Source organism: Danaus plexippus, assembly GCF_018135715.1.
Source record: "Danaus plexippus chromosome 13 unlocalized genomic scaffold, MEX_DaPlex mxdp_15, whole genome shotgun sequence".
NCBI lineage: Eukaryota > Metazoa > Arthropoda > Insecta > Lepidoptera > Nymphalidae > Danaus > Danaus plexippus.
Genome location: NW_026869849.1, coordinates 2,825,897 through 2,845,955, shown reverse-complemented (window position 1 = coordinate 2,845,955; position 20,059 = coordinate 2,825,897). Strand labels below are relative to the sequence as shown.

General features: G+C 35.1%; 3 protein-coding genes across 4 annotated transcripts; 1 reads left to right on the top strand and 2 right to left on the bottom strand.

The window, feature by feature from the left end:
- The first annotated feature begins 112 nt into the window (after nucleotides 1-112).
- Nucleotides 113-19,897, top strand: LOC116769898 (active breakpoint cluster region-related protein). 2 transcript variants are annotated; one of them, XM_032661094.2, is made up of 21 exons: nucleotides 113-515; nucleotides 1,352-1,580; nucleotides 1,691-1,880; nucleotides 2,955-3,108; nucleotides 3,477-3,723; nucleotides 4,195-4,321; nucleotides 5,148-5,286; nucleotides 11,316-11,432; nucleotides 11,886-12,071; nucleotides 12,856-13,053; nucleotides 13,309-13,428; nucleotides 13,508-13,630; nucleotides 13,814-14,011; nucleotides 14,389-14,598; nucleotides 15,330-15,525; nucleotides 15,897-16,090; nucleotides 16,432-16,595; nucleotides 16,976-17,115; nucleotides 17,519-17,664; nucleotides 17,992-18,116; nucleotides 18,606-19,897. In XM_032661094.2, the coding sequence occupies exons 1-21, from the start codon at nucleotides 240-242 to the stop codon at nucleotides 18,844-18,846; spliced, it is 3,720 nt and encodes a 1,239-aa protein (XP_032516985.2). In that variant the 5' UTR covers nucleotides 113-239; the 3' UTR covers nucleotides 18,847-19,897. The 2 variants fall into 2 exon arrangements, with proteins under 2 accessions (XP_032516985.2, XP_032516984.2); XM_032661093.2 differs by having other exon boundaries at nucleotides 114-515; nucleotides 1,688-1,880.
- LOC116769901 (uncharacterized) lies at nucleotides 5,983-7,349 on the bottom strand. Its single transcript, XM_032661096.2, has 3 exons — nucleotides 7,182-7,349; nucleotides 6,589-7,076; nucleotides 5,983-6,407 (listed from the first exon to the last, which is right to left on the bottom strand). Exons 1-2 carry the CDS (start codon nucleotides 7,255-7,257, stop codon nucleotides 6,592-6,594), a joined length of 561 nt encoding a protein of 186 aa, XP_032516987.2. The 5' UTR covers nucleotides 7,258-7,349; the 3' UTR covers nucleotides 5,983-6,407; nucleotides 6,589-6,591.
- Nucleotides 8,237-10,675, bottom strand: LOC116769899 (uncharacterized). The gene is made up of 4 exons (XM_032661095.2): nucleotides 10,567-10,675; nucleotides 10,389-10,483; nucleotides 8,706-10,326; nucleotides 8,237-8,635 (listed from the first exon to the last, which is right to left on the bottom strand). The coding sequence occupies exons 1-4, from the start codon at nucleotides 10,631-10,633 to the stop codon at nucleotides 8,394-8,396; spliced, it is 2,025 nt and encodes a 674-aa protein (XP_032516986.2). The 5' UTR covers nucleotides 10,634-10,675; the 3' UTR covers nucleotides 8,237-8,393.
- Nucleotides 19,898-20,059: the final 162 nt, after the last annotated feature.

Sequence of the window (20,059 nt, the reverse complement as noted above, 5' to 3'; positions counted from 1 at the left end):
GTGGTTTTGTTGTGAAACTGAATTTTTTTTTATTAAGGATGATTTTCTCATGTGAGATAATAGTAAATGCTTATACCAGTACACCTTTGCTTTATCTTTGAACATCTAAATGTCAAAATAAAAAAAATACTTACTCTGATTTTACGATGACAGAATTTCTGATACATTTTTTACAATAGACAGAGGATACTGTGATTATTACTGTAACATAAAATTGACATGAAATCGTTTTGTGAGAGATGAGTGTCTTCGGAGATTTTCAGCGTGTGTGGGTGCAACGGTTTCCTGAGAGTGCCCTCCCAGCAGCTTGGGAGGAAGATGTCAGAGCCAATTTGGCTAAACATAAACAGAAAGTTGCGATTCTTAGGGAGGAGTTGGAGAAGGAAGAATTCTACGTTGAATATTTAGAGACTCTTTTGTCAGACGTTGAAAAACATAAAGCATCTCAGGAAAGCAGAACGGCGCCGCCCTCAGGGGCTGACACGAATGATGATAAGACATCTGATAGCAAACAGGTAATGATTTTCCTTATCATATAATCTTTACTACAACCCTCTATAATACGAAATAATGTTGACTTCAATTAATTATATTATTTATTTTATTTTTGAATTTAAATTTTACATGAAAAGTTTAATATTATATTTTATTACAATTCTCAGTCTCTTTCAATTATATGTGCACATATGGAACTAAAGTAAAATTACTATGATTATGATTGACAACAATTCTTGTATGTAACTTTGAATTTTTCATAACTTAATCTCTTTGTTTTCTTATTTATATAAAGAGTTCATTAATTACAATGAAAAGAAAAAAATTGTACCATTTAAATTTTACTATGTATTGATATGTATGCAACAAAAATTTATAGCCTATTATACTATATATAGAATTTAATTGATATGCTTCTCACACACCCTAGAGACCACTTAGCCAGTTATTGTTTAGGTAATGTACTTGAAAAAACTACTTCATAGGCGAGTCCAACTAGCATGTTGTTACAAATGAACAATACACACTTCTAATTTTATAATACATAGTGAAAATAAGAATTTTTATATATAACCAAATCAAGAGAAAATTAAGACATCACATGCAAAAATATTGTATTCTGTCATGGAAATATTGACAAGATAGTTGACAATAAAAATTATTTTTAAATGATGTAATACTTAATACATAGAATAAAAAGAAATGTATTATTTCAAAAATAAAAGGCTTGATGAAAGAAGTTTAAATCTGCAAACAAAGCCATAGCCTTCAACTAGTATGTTATATTGAGAAATGTTTACATCTCTTGTCACATAATACTTATGTAATATAATATGTATGTTTTTATTATATCAAGGATTCCAACACTGACTCATTATCAAAGAAGAGTGAATCAAGCTTGAAGAGCGATGACTCAATAGAGGGAGCCGAGAACGATGAGGTCCATCTTAGGAAGAAACCGATAAACTTTGCGGAGAGGAGTTCTGTTAACCAATGCATAAATGAACTATCATCAAATCTGGCAGCAGAAGCTCGTAGACGTTGTAATAGTGAAATCGTACAACGAACTGACAATGAAAATAGTGGTATGTAAAAATAATTTGTAAGATGTTAGAATATTTTTATTAATTGTATATAGGATTTAGTTTTTATAGCGTTTGATGGTTAATGTGTTGCTTATTGTTACTTTCAGTAGATGTAGAACCAAATAAGACACAAAGCAAAAACCGTCCAGCATCACAAGCCGGTGATTTTGTTACTGTGATTGAAGTGAATGGTCTCAAAGCAGCTGAGAAGGCAGCCAAGAAGTCGGATGATTCTACTCCGTCATCTGAAAGTAATTCGTTAGAATCAGCACCTCCTGTTAAGAAGAAAGTACCTCCAAAGTAAGTAATATCAGTATATAGGTATAACTAGGTATAGTCGGTGGTGTTACTAGCATTGCATTTCATTGCATTTATAGATAGTGTAAATTTTTTTTGTATATGTTCATATATATATAATTAAAATTTCAACACATTTAATTGTTTTATATTTGTTAAGATTTAGAATTAGGTAATTAACATTTGCTTTTATAATATTTTTTATGATAAGTGGTGTTTGTGAGTTGTGGTATTTTGTGTTAGTTGCAGTTGTGTATTAAAAAAAATATATTATTATTATTATAAAAAAATTTATAAGCAACTAGATCACGCTAAAATAGTTCTAACAGTTACTGAGAAATATTAGCTCAGTCAAATTGATTGGGTCAAATAACGCGTTTTACAGATGACAGAATTTTGTGTTTGTATGGTATTATTAGATAGTTTGTTCTATTATAGGCTTTATGTAAACTAAAATGACATATGGCAAGTCTGTCTGGGTTACGCCTCATCCCTAAGGACGTCACACGACAAAAAAATTGTGACTTATGTACTGTTATGAATAGGCAAAATTCAAACTTGTATATATTTTATTTAAACAAGATTTTTTTAAAGTCTGCTAACAAATTACGTTAACTTTATGTCGTGTTGACTAAGAAAGACGTACTGGTAATGATTTATATAATAAAAGTGGGTACAAATCTTTCGATTTATTAGATATATATTTGACATTTGTATAAAATTATAATGAGATCTAAGATTTTCGCGAGTTTATTCATTTAAATGAAACTAGTATTTTTCGGATAAACTACGCGTGATTTATTTTTGTAAAAAACTACATACTCCCGACGTTTCGGTTACTTTTCAGCAACCGTGATCACGGGCAGACGAAAAGCCGAACGTCGGAAGTATGTAGTTTTTTACAAAAATAAATCACGCGTAGTTTATCCGAAAAATACTAGTTTCATTTTTTTGTATAGAATTGATTCGACTCCTGTTATTTAGATATTTTTTTGAATATAACTTTCAATTTGTGCATCTAATATATGTTTTCAAGAGTACCGCCGATCAGACGATAATAATATAATTCTCTGGTAGACCACCACCGAAAGTGTTCAACAAGCGTGGCGCTTCGCTGCCGGAGTCGGGTCTAGCCGAGGACAGCCCTCCATCCTCCTTACGACGGCTGAGGAACGCTGACTCCAGGGAATCCATCACCAGCCGAGCCTCTACACCATCCATAAGCGAAAGGGTAATCATATATATTTTTAAGCCATGCCTTCATTCGAACCGAAAATGTTATTATATTTAATTATTTAGCTATCGATAATATTTCGGTTTTGATATATAATAATCGCGATATTCTGTATAGAACAGCTACGACGTAACAATTCTCACTCTAAATCTATCCAATGAATTAATGTTTTCGATTTCCAAAATTGCCAGCCGTAATATTTAGACGTTATATTTTCATATATAGATAATTTTAATGAAAATAGTAACACTGTTTTTTTCCATATATATGTCTGATAATCTTTTTGAGTCGTGGATCACGAAAAAAATATGTCTGTAACTATAGTGTTGCCATTGTAATTCCTTATATTAATTCCATTAAATCAGGTTAAAAGCTATGAATCAATCAATTCATTGTCATCGGAGCGCAAGCGTTCGGGGGGTGCAGCTACGCCTCGGTCGATAGACGAGGAAGTAACTTCAACGACTCCCGATCTACCCGAGGGTTCTGATGATAAGTCAGCACCAATATCCCTGGAGAGTATACCGGCTGTGCCCTCGACCGAGGACGAACCTTACTACGACCAGGTCCCTGTCGATATCAACGATGGAGAATACGTTTACATACAAGCCGGTAAATATATTATACTATTGATACTTGCTTATAAAAAATAATTGAAATTACATGAATATGTCGATAATTATAATGTTGTGATTGAAACATTTTAGTACCGTAGAAAAGAATTTTTCAGTGACCTGGAGTCATTGCATGTATGTCACCACTGATTCTGTAATAAAATCAACCTGTAATTATTCGTTAGAGATTATATGTGTTTTGAAAACATCTAAGGCAAGGGAACAAGTGTGAAACATACTAAATGATGACAATACTTTTATTTTACCTAAATTAATTGAATAAGATTAATTTTCAAGATACATTTTTTTTTTAATATACCGTACTTTCCATAACTTCAATGCGAATTAATATATTTACAATATTTATCTTGTTTAGTTGGCTCTACATTTAACTGATTTAATTGGCTGCAGTGACCACTTCTAATAACCTCTCCGTTGGCTCATATGTCGTTACATGATATTCATATAGGAGGCGCCGGTACTAGCTCCAGCGCGGAGGAAGTCAGCGCGGTGCCGACCGCCTCCGCCCCGCCAGCGCCCGACTCTCCGCCCTCCGCCGTCGCACCGAACTACGTCAACATACACTACTTCATACAGTAAGTATATATATATTGTACTGTATAAAGTATGTCTTTGTTTTTAAATATGGAATATTCATATATTTTTTTAGCCTGTGATTAAATATAATATTACATTTTTAAATACTCAATTCTTAAAGCAAACATTTTATTTTTATCTGTGACGTTTATCTAGTTTGAATATGTTTGGCAACGGCTGCACCGATTTTAATGTGACTTAAATGGAGTTTGAAATGGAAACACAGACAGATGTAATATTCTAACAAAAATCTTCTAATTTGTGACAGTCATCCCGTTATTTTGTCTTATTGAGTAATTAATATATAATAACTTGTTTATTTAATTGTTCAAATATAGAAACTTCGTAATATTTTAGATGTACTTAGTCATCACGTTTCTATGAATGTTTGTTGCGAGTGTTCACTTAATATTTTAACGTTAAAAATTACACTGGCAGAGGAAATGCCGTATTAAAACTCGTTGGCGGCCTGCTTGTGACTAAATTCGGGGAAAACAGCTCACACACACGCTGCACGTGCTAAATAATAGGGCGGTAAAAATATATCGTCAACATTATATAGTATTATCATAAAATGATTCACGTTTTATTACCAACGAGTTAAATGTTAATGAAGCTGTTATGGAATAGTAATTTAAATATAATTTAAATTTTATATGTCTAATAGAAATAATGACGATATTAGGATTTATAATAAAAAATTAAAAATCGAGATCAAGCGTTTAAATTACCAAATATTATACATACATACATGTTTTAATTAAGATATATATAAGTATTTAAATATATTTTTTTTAAGATTTCTTTAATCGTATTTTTCTTTAGACATGCCGGTGAAGGTACGGAACCAAGTGAGACCGGTGAACTGGCTGACTCCAGCGATACACCGCTTCTGTTGAGGACCATATCGTCTGACACAGAAGCCAGCGCCACACCACCCGTACTAAGAAAACTACAGCAACAGGTTTGTATGTTTGTTGCTCTGCTCCGTATCAGTCCCAGAACTAATTATCTATCAGCGACTCAAGTCTGTTACGCAACAGTACAAAGTAAATTCTGGTCTATATTATGGTTGATGGATGTAAAAGTAATACGTAACAAATCAATTGGAAATGTAAGTGAAGTCACAGGAAACGTCATACTATGTTTAGTACATATACCTTGAATTATATATATATAAAGCATGAATTTTGCTGTCTACGGTGACGCAACTCCAATGTTTAGGGACTGGTTTCAGCGTGCTCGGTGAGAGTTGCCATGCTCACGCTACATACGGATCTTTTCCCGTTTATCAATACTATAATTCTCATTTAGGAATACTATTTATTATGTGAGAAGATTATGAATGAAAAGCTGTTAAGGCTCCGTGTGTAGTATGTAGCGGGTGTATCCACTGCCGGCCTGAGTACTGTGCAGCATTAGTTATATTCCTTTATATTAAAATGAAACGTTCTACCGTCATATAAAATACAATATCTATTAAATTCTTTTAAACTATTATACGAAGCCAAAAAAAAATTTATTGATTTTTTTTAACAAGAATTAAAAATTAAATAGAATGTTATATTAACTTATAAATATTTTTATTTTAAATATTCCATTATTTGAATAATAAAATGGGAAGAAGAAAATAAAACACATGTCAAAGTACATGTTTTAATTTGCATGAAATCGAATAAATTACGCTTTATTTTTTAAAAAATTCTTTATTTGAATGACAAGTATTTTTTTTTTCGTAAGCTTAGTCACGTGGTATTTCATTGGCGTCCGTTTTGTCGTTATAGATTAAATTTGCCTTGTCCATAAATATGTCGTTTATTTTGTTGCGTATATTGTCTATGGTGCATTTTCTATCTCCCGTGATTATGTTGTAAATGCAGTACTCCATTATGCATTGTTTATGAACGCATCTCTTGTAATAGCATTTGCCATTTGAACATATAGAGTCTATGTTTAATTTTTCTATTATGTTGTTTGTTATTCTAGTTACGTGTTCTACGATGTATGTCCGTATGTAGTCTAAAATTATTTCGTCCAGATGCACCGGTAGAGAACCGTACGCATCGTCAGTTTTTGAGATTTCATCTGAAATGAGACAGTCATTCGATTCGTGGTCTACATTTTTGATATTTTATTTGAGGTGTTTAGGAAAATATGCAATGATATGCGGTCTCGGCTACACAAATCATGTTTTAAATTATTTCATTTTAATTAAACGGTTTTAGGTTTGTTTTAAATTAATACAAATATGGAGTTGGATGTTTACCTGTCATTCATTCTTATCTATCTCCGGAACGGTGGATGACAGTACCGCTTCTAGCTCCAGAGGGCGTTCTTCGATTGCCTGATTATCGCTAGGGATGGGTGTTGTGGGCGCGGTTGTTGATGACTGGGAAGTTGTTATATCCTGGGGTTTTTCAACGGTACTCGAAGACTTGACCGTGGTTGGTTCCTCGGGTGGTATGACTGTGTTATACGTCCTGCAGTCCCCATTCAAATCCGTGTCGTAGATGTTGCATGTGACTAGTTCCTTGCACCCGTTGCTGTCACATGTCATGGTGCTGCAAGTCTGAGCGTTGCACATGGTCACGTTGTGCGGCTTTATCTCTACATCTTTTGTCACAGTGACGGGAACTGTACCTATGAGCTGGTCCTTCTCTGGAGCCGGTTCTGTGCTACCATACCACCACGTAAAAGGATACGCTATCCAACCCCATAAAGTGGAGCCAATACCGCGACCCTCAACAACATTGTCTGTAGAAGGAATTTTTACAGATACAAATTTAATTAACTGAATTCCAAGTCTGGCTCGGTTGTTAATATTTTAAAGGGTATTTTTATCATTAATTAAATACTCACAATTGAACGGGCTGCCCAAAGATCTATGCGCTACACACAAAATGCACAAGGACACGATAATCTTAGAACCAAGCATAGTGACATCTGTCTTTACCGTGAGATGCACAATGTTAATGTTTGAACTGGCCCGCCTTATCCTTATATACTACCGACGACTCCGTATCTCTTATAAGATAAGAAATCCGGGAATGTTTACTTAATGACTTACGAAGGAAGACATGCATTTAATTATTAAAAAATTTTAATTTACTCTGTATCGATAAGGACCATTGTGAGTGAAAAATGTTTTTGTATTGTAATGATTATTTATTTGTCAGAAATTTCGTTGAGAAGGTTTCGCATATTGTGCCGTTTTTAAATTTATTCTTTAAATCGACTTCACACAACAGGCAGCTCTGTGTGATGTTCGGACAGGTTAAGAATTTACATAGTTCGGCGCCCTCCTTGCAGTATGTTAATATCTTCACGATTTGCATCGGACGCACCGTTGCTGCGAAGTCTCTTATGAAATTTCGTATACCAGTGACCGCTAACGAAGCATTCGTAGCTTCTTGTCGTCGAATAGATGACTCCCGCTTCGAATTATCAAGGAATTTCTTCAAATTAATGAATTGATTTTTCGGTATATATTTAGTTTTTATGTTTCCGTTTGTTGCGAAGTCAATTATTTTCGGTATGTCGCGGTTTATAGATCTCCATGGTAGTATGTACACCGCGTGTCCTTCCTATAACGTCATTTTTAAATACAATAATTAACTGTATGTAAGCATTGGCGTGTTCGACATCATGTTGGTATTCAACTTATGTTTCCTTACCATTCATTTTTTATAACCAAACGACACAGAAAATTTCTATTTTTCATTCATGTATTTACGTACACTGATACTATCGTATGTGGAAATTTATGAATGAAGAACTGAAATATGTCAGTTTGGTGATAAAAGATGATGACGAGGTAAGGCAGCTAATTTATAATGTAATTTTTTAATGCTTTACAACAATTTTTTTTTCTAATTTACTTACTTTTAATTCAGGTATCACAAGAAATAAAACGATAACATTTAATGGTAATGTATTTTTCATGAACATTATTGTACTCACTAAAGATAAACCACAGTGCAAGCTACTTTTATCAGAGCTCTATGAGCCGACTACGGTGTTTACAAACAATATAGTTATATAGCTTAAGTTTTGTAATGTTCTACGTAAGATTTAGTTTACTTTTGCGTTTTTTAAATTAGTACAATGACCAGACGACGGGTCGACATCTTTTTGTGTGCATTTGGCTTTTTGGAAACTTTTTTTAGCGGCCACGAACGTGCAACATTTGGAGTTTATACATAGCGTCATTTTACCATAAATTTTACCCGAAAGATTGTCTTGTAATATATCGACTATTTCAAAAGCGATGCTCGATGGTAAATCCATGATAGATTCCATATTTGCTACGCTGTCTGAAATGTTAAGTGCGATAATTATTTCATGTTCGTTCTATATATGAAATAGAGGAATGAACAAACTTACCGGTTCTGTTGTTGCCAGGACAGTGGCCATGTTGATTGTATCTATTTTGTGGTGTACATATTCTATGCGTGCATACTTTATCTGAACATTTCATTGAATGGCATACACTGTCAGAGCAGAATGTCAGTATACCTTTGATGTATTTACCAACAAACGACATGAAAACAGGAGCCACAGTGTCAACGTCGTTCCAATTAACGTCCCCAAAAATGGCCTGTTCGAGAGCTTTCGTCCGATTACTACGTATAGCCTCGTGGGTTATATTTAATTTACGTTTCTTTGATTCTCTCTCCATGATCAAAGCTGTTATATTCTTTGTCGGCGCTGGTTGTGATTTGATTTCATTTGGCCAATAAAGCAAAAGACCGTCCGCCGCAACTAAAGTTCTTTTCGATTCTATTGTTTTGTTTGTAAATGTTTGATTTGTCTGCTGGGATTCATTTATTAGTTTTTTGAACGCCGCTTTAAACGGCCGCACGCTGAAATCATATATTTCACGCTTCAAACGAAACGGTTGACCAGTCGTGATGTTGTATTTAACGTAATCGTTCTCAATACTGTTTTCTATTTTGATTGATTCCTCCGTGTTATTATCGTTGTTTGATATGTTCATAGTTAAATATATTGTGTTAAAAGAATCCAACTTGGTATCGGGAATAGTATTTCCAATATTATGGATTGATATATTACGGATTGTATCAAAAGCATCAGACTGATTGCTTGGTGTTATAGTGTTTGTTACACTACCATTGAAGGTTACCGTTCTATTATCCGAATTATGTTTGTTGATAACATCAGTATTATTTTCATGATATTGTGGATCAATGTTTTCATGATGAAAACTAAATAATTTTTTACCTTTATGTTTTTTGCCATTGTTAGATCGTGATTTTTTCTTCTTATGTATTGTTATTTTATGTACAGGAGTATTATCCTTTAGAAAACTATTACGGAAATCGAAAGTGTGTATGGGCATTGGAATTTCAGCAAACGGGAATGGAACATTAAAATTTGCTAGAATGCTCTTTGGCGTCGGCCATTCCAGACTGTTTTTTCTGTCGACGCTGTGTAATTTTATAAAATTGATTAAATCAGATAAGTTAGGTAACTGTACATCAACTTTAATCCGCAGACTCATTTTGTCGTTCGTTGAGTTGATTTTCTGGTCGCGATGATTAAATTCACCTGTTTCAGTTAGTGTTAGGAAACATTGCTTGCATGGGCACTTGCAAGGGATTTGGTCGACTTTACAATGGCAAGATGACGCTGGCTCGTATGTTGGTTTAGATAAAATTTGAGGCAGATCAATCATTGTTTTCTCCCTCATCTCAGTGTCATAATTAGTTTTAATGGGTAAAGTCATTGCGTTGAAAAATGGATTAGCATGATGTTTCATGTCGAAATAATAGTTTGTTTGGTCGTCGACTTGTGTTTTTGGTTTCAATTTGCTATATTTTTCGTGACGTAACATCGGAACTTTATTTTTGCTCTTGCTTCTCTCCGTATAACCAAGTCTCTGTTTATGCGCCTTATCTAAGTAATGTTGATATTCTGATAGTAAATCTTCTATATCCTCATCACTTTCGCTATAATTCATGACCGGTGTACTCAACTCCGTATACTGCAATATTAAATTATTTAATATTTATGTATATATAATGTATTTAATTTAACATTATTTACCATGTTATTTTCGAATTCCGTCATAATGTCAGCGATATCTTTGAAAATGATGGCATCGTGTACCGGCGTGAATTCTATTCGATTGACCTCGTAACCTGTTGATGTTAAATTGTTTAAATTGAATAAAATAAAAGATAAAGTATATAATATATTTTAAAAATTACATTAAATCACTTACTATCAAAATCTATACATATAATAGATTTTATAAGAAACGTGTAAGCGATAAAATGTAAAGCTTTCATTGTGGCTGTTACTTCAGATTAAGTGAGAATACATTTTTAAGGCGCAAAGGTTGTTTTACACATCGTGTTTAGAAAATATTGTTTTAATCGCCTTTTGTTTCTCGTTATGCAAGATTATAGTGCACGCGCAACATTGACCTTTTTTTTTCTTCGAATATCTCAAAAACTGTTTTATGTTGTTAATTTTTCAATTAATGAAAACGTATTTTTTTTTTTAATTGACAATTATATAATTTTTGTAATGGAATTCTATAATTAGGACAAGAAAGTATAAAAAAATATATATACTTTTTACTATGACTTTTTGAAACCATAAAATCGGAATATATGTATGTACTAGTCCATAAGGAAAGACTACTACTAATCTTCAACTTTCCAGTAATCCTTGTTATTAATATACTACTATGTACTATCTTTTGATAGGTATATGTATGTAAAATTTTTTTATATACCTTAATTATTATTATTTTTTACTCTTTTTCTTTTAACGTGCTGTACAAAAAGTATACTATAATTATACTTACTAAAAAGGTGATCTAAGTGGTGCTTTAAAATGACGGTAAAATAATAAAAGCCTAACAATCATGTCCCAAGTTTCAATAGGGTCTTTAACCTTTAATACGAGTACAATTTCCTTGGTATTGATATACACGTATCTTGAGTGTCTAAACTAATGTTCTAGGAATCTATAATCAGCAACAACGCTGAGGCTGAAAGGCTGACCATGCACAGATGTATCGTCACCAGTATTATAGAGAGCGAGACTGTCTACGTAGAATGTCTCTATGTGATGGAAAAGGTAATTTCCCACTGATTCGTTTATACGAAGATTAACCTCCCACATAAATCAACTATAATGTATTGAAGTAAAAGTATACTCTCTTACTTTTTAGTTTAAAGCGATAAAGTCACCTTTATCTCGTATACCGCTAACTGTGAAGTCATACAACCATCACAAAAATTTTGTAAATAGCTATGAACATAGAAATAATCAAAAAAATCTGTTCTACGTTACACTAAACTAGAGATATTTCCTCTAGTTTTTTTTTAATATACACATGCATCGCAATAAGCACAGCGCTGTCAATGATAATAGTTTGTTTAATGAAGGTTACTCTCAACCAACATTTCACAACGCAAACCAAACCTTTTAAATGTCCTCAAGCTTTTTTTCTTTCGAATGATAACACAATAGCTTCAACTCAAACACGTGAAGTTTAATTTCTGTTAACATAAATTTATCTTATCTCAGTACATGAACGCTATAAAAGCGACTCTGTCGACATCGCAGCCCGTTATAACGGAAGAGGAATTCGGTACAATATTCTATAAAATATCAGAATTGCACGAATTGCATAAGAACTTTTTGGAGGGTCTCAAAAATGCAGTCGCCAGCTGGGAGGAACCGCTCTCCGTCGGTATACATTTCAAAAAGATGGTAAGTTATGTTTTAAGTTTTACACTTTATGTCAGGGATTCCCAAAGTGGTCGATATCGAATTAATAGACGAATGAATATCAAGCGAAGAAGACAGAATGAGAAGTCTGTCTTCTTCTATTAACTTAAGTCAGAATGAAAATTAACACCCTGTAGCAGCTGTTTTGGAAAAAGAGTAAGTTGTACAAAAAAGTTTGGGGATCCCTGCTTTATGTCACGACTAATGTTGTGATTTATTATTCAAATATGGAAGAACCTAATTCTATTGTATTTAAATTTAATCCAAATATGGAATTCTAAGTTACAGACTTTTACGCCTATGTAAAGTACAGCGAAAAAATTCGTTTCAACACATAGAGGAAAATGTCTCAATAAAGCTTCAATTCTATAAAAATATTCATTGATAAATTATGTAACACATTTAATGTAAAGTATTATGTGTAGGGTCGGCCAATGTACCTATTTATATTCCTTAATTAAAACGATAAAATACACTGGTAAAAACACCAATGAGAAAAGCAGAAAAAATTTACGAAACTATGATGATCTAAAACATCAATATACTTAAATTGTGACCGTGTTATATACTCCTACGCTAAATCAAGTCACATAAATACAGGTGATAAAGCTATTACAAAGAAGTTTTGCAATATACAAGTAAATTAAATACGAGAAGTTAATTAATATTAAGATTAGGGCAATACAACAAAATCTTGACTAAAATAGCTTGTTACGTGTTAATGATTATAAGAAGCACATCAAAAGATCTATATCTTGTAATCCAGGCGGAGAACATCAACGTATACGGCGCTTTCCTCCACAACTACGGTCGCGCTACGGACGCTGTGCGACGCAGGTGTGGCAGCTCCCAGCGGTTCGCGGACCTCACGAGGGAGATAGCCTGCAGGGGACAACCTGTGTCGCTGGACGACCTGCTGCATAAACCTGTCGCCAGGGTCCAGAAAAACGCGCTCGTGCTACATGTAAGTAAGGGGGGGTTGAGATTTGGTTCATCGTTGTGGGGTGGTGGGGTGATTATGACAGAATTAACATTAGTTATTATAGATTATGGTTCCTTACTGCTGTTTTTACCTCCGATAAGAGGAGTTAAGAAAAATATTATGATGTTTTGATGATATTTGTATTCTGGTCGGTCAAGAGTTGATTGTTAGATTTTTTTTGAGTCAGTTATGTTTTTAAACTTAAAATTATCTGATAGTTTTCCTTTCTACCCTCAGGATCTTATTAAGTACACTCCAGCGAGTCACCCCGACCATGCTATGTTAACAGATGCTCTAAACATGACGCAACATTTCCTTGACGAATTTAATATAATCCAAACGAAATCAATGTTCCCCGTAAGTATAGAAGTATATATATTTCTTTACATAAATTTAAGTACGGTAACATAAATATAATATATATTTCTTCTTCCAGAATGCAGACAGAGCTCAACGGCGTCTGGTTAAGAATTCATTCATAGTCGAACTGTCAGATGGTCATAGGAAACTGAGGCATCTATTCCTCTTCAATGACGTCATAGCTTGCGCAAAGTATAAGGTAAGGCATAGAAGCAAATAAACAGGGCGTGGTCAAGTGTCTTTGGATAGTAGTATTACAATCGGCATTCCAAAACAATCGTTTAGAAAGTTATTACAATCAACCTGTATATCCCTAACAAAAGTACTTAACAAAAAACAAAATTGCCTTTACAATTTTTGCTTATAACACATCATTTTCCAGGCTTCCGGTAGGGACAAGTTCACATTCGAGCTGAAGTGGTTCATACCGCTGCCAGATATAGTAGTCGTGGAGGATGAGGGCGCAAACGCGGCGGCCGAGCGAGAAACGTCCCCCGCTAACATCGTAGCGCTGAAGTCGCAGGCCTGCACTGTCCGCGATCAGATATTGGCCGAGGAACGCGCCGCGCACGACGACAAGGTATTCATTATACAGCCGATGTTGGACCATGAAGCTTATATATTGTTTCTTCTCTGCTAACACAAGCACTTCCTGCTAAGAAAAACGCGCCAGCTGCTATTAAACAGAAATTGGGATAATCAAGAATTATTATTATGTTTCTAATCCCTTTGACAAATGTGTGTGATGTGTTAGGCTTTGCGTACAATTTACTGCATCATTGATGTATGTAACAGAATAGTTAAGAGAGTCTATTTAATATATATATAAATAAATAAATAGTGATATGAATGTTATGTAGATATCATATACTGGGTAGGATGGAAGAAAATACATACTTTAACATTGTATGCCCTTGATTACATTAGAACTCCATTAATAGTTCAATTAAATAACAGAAAATCCGGCTCGGCGGACGCGGCACAGCAGAGAAGCAACGCAAGAAGTTAGCGGAATTGGAGGGTCAGCTTGTTCTGGCGTCACCCAACCTCGTGTTCCGAGTCGGGGCCAAAGCGCCCGGGGGCACCGCCTTACAAAGACACCACGTCTTTTTCCTCAGCTCAGAATACGAGAGGACTCAGTGGATTGATTCCATACATGCGTTGCAGGTATTTCAAAAATATATAATTTTATAATTAATGTTTTAGTAGATAAACTAATAAGCAACAAGAAAAAATGGGCGTATCGGTTCAATAAAAAACACACAGAATCTATTTTAGCCTTAGCTGACGATCCGCCAATACTGACACGTAATGTCGTACAGATGGAAAAATAACATGTGAATAGATTCTGTGAGTGGACGGATGGGTTGAAGGCAAACCCAAATGTATCTCACGGGGTCTCGCTAGGCGGAATTTAAGAAATACCTCCTACGATCCGGGACTATCGTTAGGCGGTCAATGCGTTTCTACGGTTACGTAAAATGTTCCATTTAAATGTCTCGGTCGTAAGACAGGTTATATAGGTCCTACTCCATCCTTAGAAGGAATAGTAAATAGCTTTTTAAACGGAAACGAAAAATGGAATGGCATTGCAATCCCGACACGGGGGCAATCATGTAATCTAAAGTTTCAATATGTCATTCTTATTATGATATACATACAGGTAAGTTTCGTTACTTTCCTGACCTCTGGCTGGGAATGAAACGCACTCTGAGTAATTTGTATTCGTGTGTTTGTTTTTCAATTACTGAACCGATTTTAGCAACGTCCAACGGCACTTGGACGGGCGTTCGGTTCACTGGAAGTGGCTCAAAATTACCTCCTAATCCCTAAAGCTAAGCTGTATTAGTCTATGAATGATAAAATAAATAACAATATTATACTCTATCACCCACCAGGCCTCATCCGCGCCGCCGGCCGGCACCAGCACAGTGTCTATGCTGGAGCTGCAGGGCTGGGTGACGGCTTGCCGCAGTTATTTACAGACGGACATGGGCTCGTACCTGCTAAGGAGTGGTCGCGACGACTCGCTGCTGCTGGGAGACCTCCAGCTGCATATAGGAGGGATGACCGCGCCTCTGGATACAGCAGCTGGTATGACGATATACATAAGAGCGATTAAAAAGATTTAAAGCAATTGTATTGAATTGATGTATTGGATTTTGTATTGTACAAGATTTTGGCCATGATACTGACATCTTCAAAGATGACGCGATCTAGATATAGTATATTTGTTATAGTCCAATGAGTGGATATACCAACTTACCATCAACTACACTCTCATGAATATATTTAAGTAATATGTTGACTTTTCTTAACTATTTTTTTGGTACTTGTAGTCCAAATTCATTTTAGTATTTTTTTTACTTTCTTTTATTTTCTATATATTAGTTATCTCCAAACAGCTGTCTAACATCACGAAAATTCTTGTGTATCTTAGTATTTTAACAATAAATTCTTTGCAGACTACTACATAGTGGTGGAAGTAGATTCGTACGGCCATTATTTCCGTAAGGCGAAGTCCAAGCTGATCTGCCGCAGCGCTCAGCCTCGTTGGAACGAGAGCTTCACTCTGGACCTGGAGGGGTCACAGAACCTCAGGCTTCTGTTGTATGAGGATGCTGCCAGGCCTGTACTGAGAGGGAAATGCACTCTTAAGGTAGGTACTAACCCATAGTAGAGACCTTCATTAAAACACTTCACATATACACGACTTATTGATATCCACTCTCCGCTGGGGTGCGTCAGAGAGACAGAGCATCTTTACTAAGGCGGTAGTAATTTTTTTTATTGAAAGTCAATTATAATTTACACGAAAATTGTTTAAATAAGAACAATGACTTCGCGAGGAATTCTCTAAAGACATTTTTGTTATAATCCAATGTGATGAATATATTAGTGAATTTATAGGATATACGTCATCAACAGTTTCGGCTACCTCTAAAACAATATTCTAAATAACATTTAACATATATATAATAAACATATTACGTGTTGTAGTTATCCCGGGAGTGGGTGGGCGAGAGTGTGTCGCGCTCTGTGTGTGTCGGAGGCGGGTCTCTACCTCTTCGTCTCCGCGTGTTGCCGCCCGAGCGCTCCGCCCGCCACGTGCCCAGCGCCAAACCGGGGGCGCTGTTCGGAGCTAAGATCACTCATGTCGCCAAGTTAGTGTACATTTAATATATACTCTATACTTGTTATATATAAGGTTCGAAATCGCTATCTTTCTCATATGGTAATCTTATTTGAATGGCAACTACGTGTCTGACGTCACCGTTGATTAAACATAAAATTCAAAGACGATTAATTTTCTTTGCATTTGAAAAGTGAAGACGCGACAAACAAATGAAATATTTTCATATATGAAATATTAATGAAATGTAGTGATATATATATATATATATATATATATATATATATATATATATATTGTTGTTAGTTCCGTTTTTAATTAATAAAAACAAGATCAATGTCTTATAAGATTCAAACTTTCATATGAGTAATAATAAATGACGTAATATTAAATAAAATTCATCTTTATCAGACGTGAGAAGCGCAACATCCCATTCATAATAAGCGCGTGTGTCCGGGAAGTGGAACGTCGGGGTATCAGCGAGGTGGGCATCTACCGCGTGTCAGGAAGCGCCTCCGACCTCAACCGGCTGAGGAAGAGCTTCGAGACCAGTTAGTACCACACATATCTACTGTTACATTACGACTTAAGTGAAGCTCAACTTAAGTTGGTCTTGACTAATAATACTATGACCGACCTGATAAATCTATAGTATAGATTAGGACTAAGTTAAGTACATCTTGATGTCAAAACGAAATGTTTGTTGATTAAAAAAAATTGCATATAAGTGTAGACGTAGGTGAGTTTAATAATTTTATTTTTAAAGGCAATATAACCTTTTTTCTCATATAGTTTTGCTGATTTATATTTTATTTCCGTACCGACTGGTACCGTTTCCATCGTGTGTATGCTGTTCTATACATTGCAGTTAATATTGTAAAAACTTCACTGAATCAGTCATGTAGAAGCTGTCGTTGTTCCAAATATAATGTTGTAATGTTTTACATATTTCAGACGCCTATGAAGCGGAACAGCTGCTCAAGGAGGTGGACGTCCACTCGGTGACGGGAGTCCTGAAGCTATATCTCCGGGAGCTGCCTGAAGCGCTGTTCACAGACGCTCTATATCCAGAGCTACTAAAAGCTTGGGGCTCCACGCCGGTATAGTCATTTGTTTTTATATATTATGTTTCATATTATTAAAAGAGTTAACAGATTATAAAGTGCTAAGATAAAAATTGATTTCGCTGTCAGAGATTGACGTTGATGAAGTGTGATAAAAAACGGTAGTGTAACGACTCTTCGCTATCTTTAACTATGACCAAAATAAGATGCTTACAAAGACTTATTAAATTCAATCAAATTCTATAACGTAATAAATAAGTGCACTACATCGGTTTAATCTAGAATCAGAATAAAACAAAGTCACGTCAAGTCCATTTAAATTATTGTATTATAGATTAAACATACATTTATTGTGTTATACAGGGTGTGGGCAACTCTACGGATTCAGCGCCGGCGCACACCAGACGACACGCTCTTCTGAAATGCTACGCACAACTCCCGGATCTGAATAAGAACTGCATCGACTTCCTTTTAAACCATTTCGTCAAGTAAGTAATAAATACCAAAGTTTTAAAATTATACCTCCTGTATAAAAATCAATCTGGCAGAGACTAAACAATATGTAGCATCCTAGTTAGTATTACATTTAAATAGAATATTTAGAAGTACAGCAATATTTTCTTCATATCAACTATAATATAAGTTTTGTATGGTAATATTTCAAAGAGTTCCTTTGGTACAGTCCTCGCACTAATTCTACTCAGCTCATGAGGTTTTGAGCGGCAGGACGGGTTAGATAAACATATGCTAATACGACTAAATATCACATAATTCCATTTTTAGGACCTTTTTTAATAATAATTTGTCAAAAAATATTTTATGTACGTCAAGTCACTGACAAGTCAGTGGGGTTCTGCACCCTTATCAGGAGGTGACCAGCACTAACGTGAGGAAGTAACGATAAGATGGAGCAGACTCTGGTAAAATGTTTCAAAGATTCTATTAAAATGTTTTTAATTTTTTAAAAATTAACCCAGAGTAAACAACCACGAGTCCGAGAACAAGATGTCTCTACACAACCTGGCGACCGTATTCGGTCCAACATTGTTACGTCCGAGCGCTGCGGGCGGCAAGCTTCGCGCGGACCAGTTGGCCGCTGGAACCGTGGACGCCATGGCGCAGGCCGGCATCCTGTACACGCTGCTGCAGCAGCGGCACCTAGCGCAGCACCTCACCGCACACCGCCACGCGCCCCACGCGACTAACCCGCTAGACTGAATCGAACACTTGCTTCCTCCTCCTACCCACCCACCCCCCACCCCCACTCCTTAACCCAGTCCGCTAACACTCAAATCTTAATGTCCCTGTATTTATCCGCGAATAACCAGTTCTAGTATGAGTCGTTAGCTTAGACTCTGATTGTATGTAGTCCATCCTAATGAAAAATATCTGGAGGTACTACTTCATACGTCTTAAGCAAAGACAACCTTGAATGCGATTACGTTATCGACGCAAACTCCTACAGAAGTATCTTCAGACCTCACGCCGCTAGTACGATACTATTATTGTATGAATCGCTCGCTTTTCCTAATCACCTCGTGACCGTCCAATGCTATGTCAGCACGTGTAAGCTTGATTCCCATAGTGTATCTCCGCTCTTCAAAACTAGTCCTCCCAATCTTATGTTTTTGGTAAGAACAATCATTTTGTTGTCAAAAACACTAATCCCCACCTAACGCACACTACTTCCCATACCGGGTCAAGTTTATTTTTTTTCCGTACATTTAATACAATTATTTAATTCATTCCAAAACAGTTGTAGGTGATCATAACTACGTGTTTGTATGTAATAATCTGTTTACTGCCAAGAAAATGTAGAGTTTTGATAAAGGCATAAAAGACGTAAGATTCTGTGTGGCCTTCCCGACATGTTTGAGCGCGTGTTATATAACATTTTCCTCAAGTTTTTTTTTCAAACTGGCTACAGTTGAAATACCTTGACGTTGCTTTTTACTTATTAAAGTAAGTGTGGTCATAAATAGTAGATTTTTTACTTTTTTTATACAGAAGGCGAAAGATTTACATTGTGAGGATACATAAATTCATTTTTTTTTTATAGTAAAAGTCAAGTTTAAAGACATTCCACAAAACAAACAGACTGAGAGTAGAAGTAACTGTACTAATAAGGTTTAATATAATTTTGCGCATTAAAGAACTGTTTAGATTGTAGACTCTCGAGTCATTTCATTTAAGACTGTTTGACTCATTCACCTTCTGATGTAAGTAATGAAATAAATTATGTTTACGATATTTAATAATCAATTTAAAACGGAAATATATATATATATATATATATATATATATATATAATACAATGCAATGCAACGATGAGAACGAAATTATTCTAAATTCGAATAATAACCTAGTGTGTTGGAACGCACTTAATGCCAGTGCCCTCACCGAATCTAAAGCATCAGAATAAATAAAAATT

Excerpts from the sequence above, each read along its gene's own strand:
- LOC116769898 (XM_032661093.2), top strand. The coding sequence starts at position 240 with ATGAGTGTCTTCGGAGATTTTCAGCGTGTGTGGGTGCAACGGTTTCCT. Across the intron at positions 4,322-5,147 it reads AACATACACTACTTCATACA|ACATGCCGGTGAAGGTACGG; the intron begins GTAAGTATATAT and ends ATTTTTCTTTAG. Across the intron at positions 14,012-14,388 it reads GCGCCGCGCACGACGACAAG|AAAATCCGGCTCGGCGGACG; the intron begins GTATTCATTATA and ends ATTAAATAACAG.
- LOC116769899 (XM_032661095.2), bottom strand. The coding sequence starts at position 10,633 with ATGAAAGCTTTACATTTTATCGCTTACACGTTTCTTATAAAATCTATT. Across the intron at positions 10,484-10,566 it reads TATATGTATAGATTTTGATA|GTTACGAGGTCAATCGAATA; the intron begins GTAAGTGATTTA and ends TAACATCAACAG. Across the intron at positions 10,327-10,388 it reads CGGAATTCGAAAATAACATG|TATACGGAGTTGAGTACACC; the intron begins GTAAATAATGTT and ends TTAATATTGCAG.
- LOC116769901 (XM_032661096.2), bottom strand. The coding sequence starts at position 7,257 with ATGCTTGGTTCTAAGATTATCGTGTCCTTGTGCATTTTGTGTGTAGCG. Across the intron at positions 7,077-7,181 it reads TTTGGGCAGCCCGTTCAATT|ACAATGTTGTTGAGGGTCGC; the intron begins GTGAGTATTTAA and ends TTCCTTCTACAG.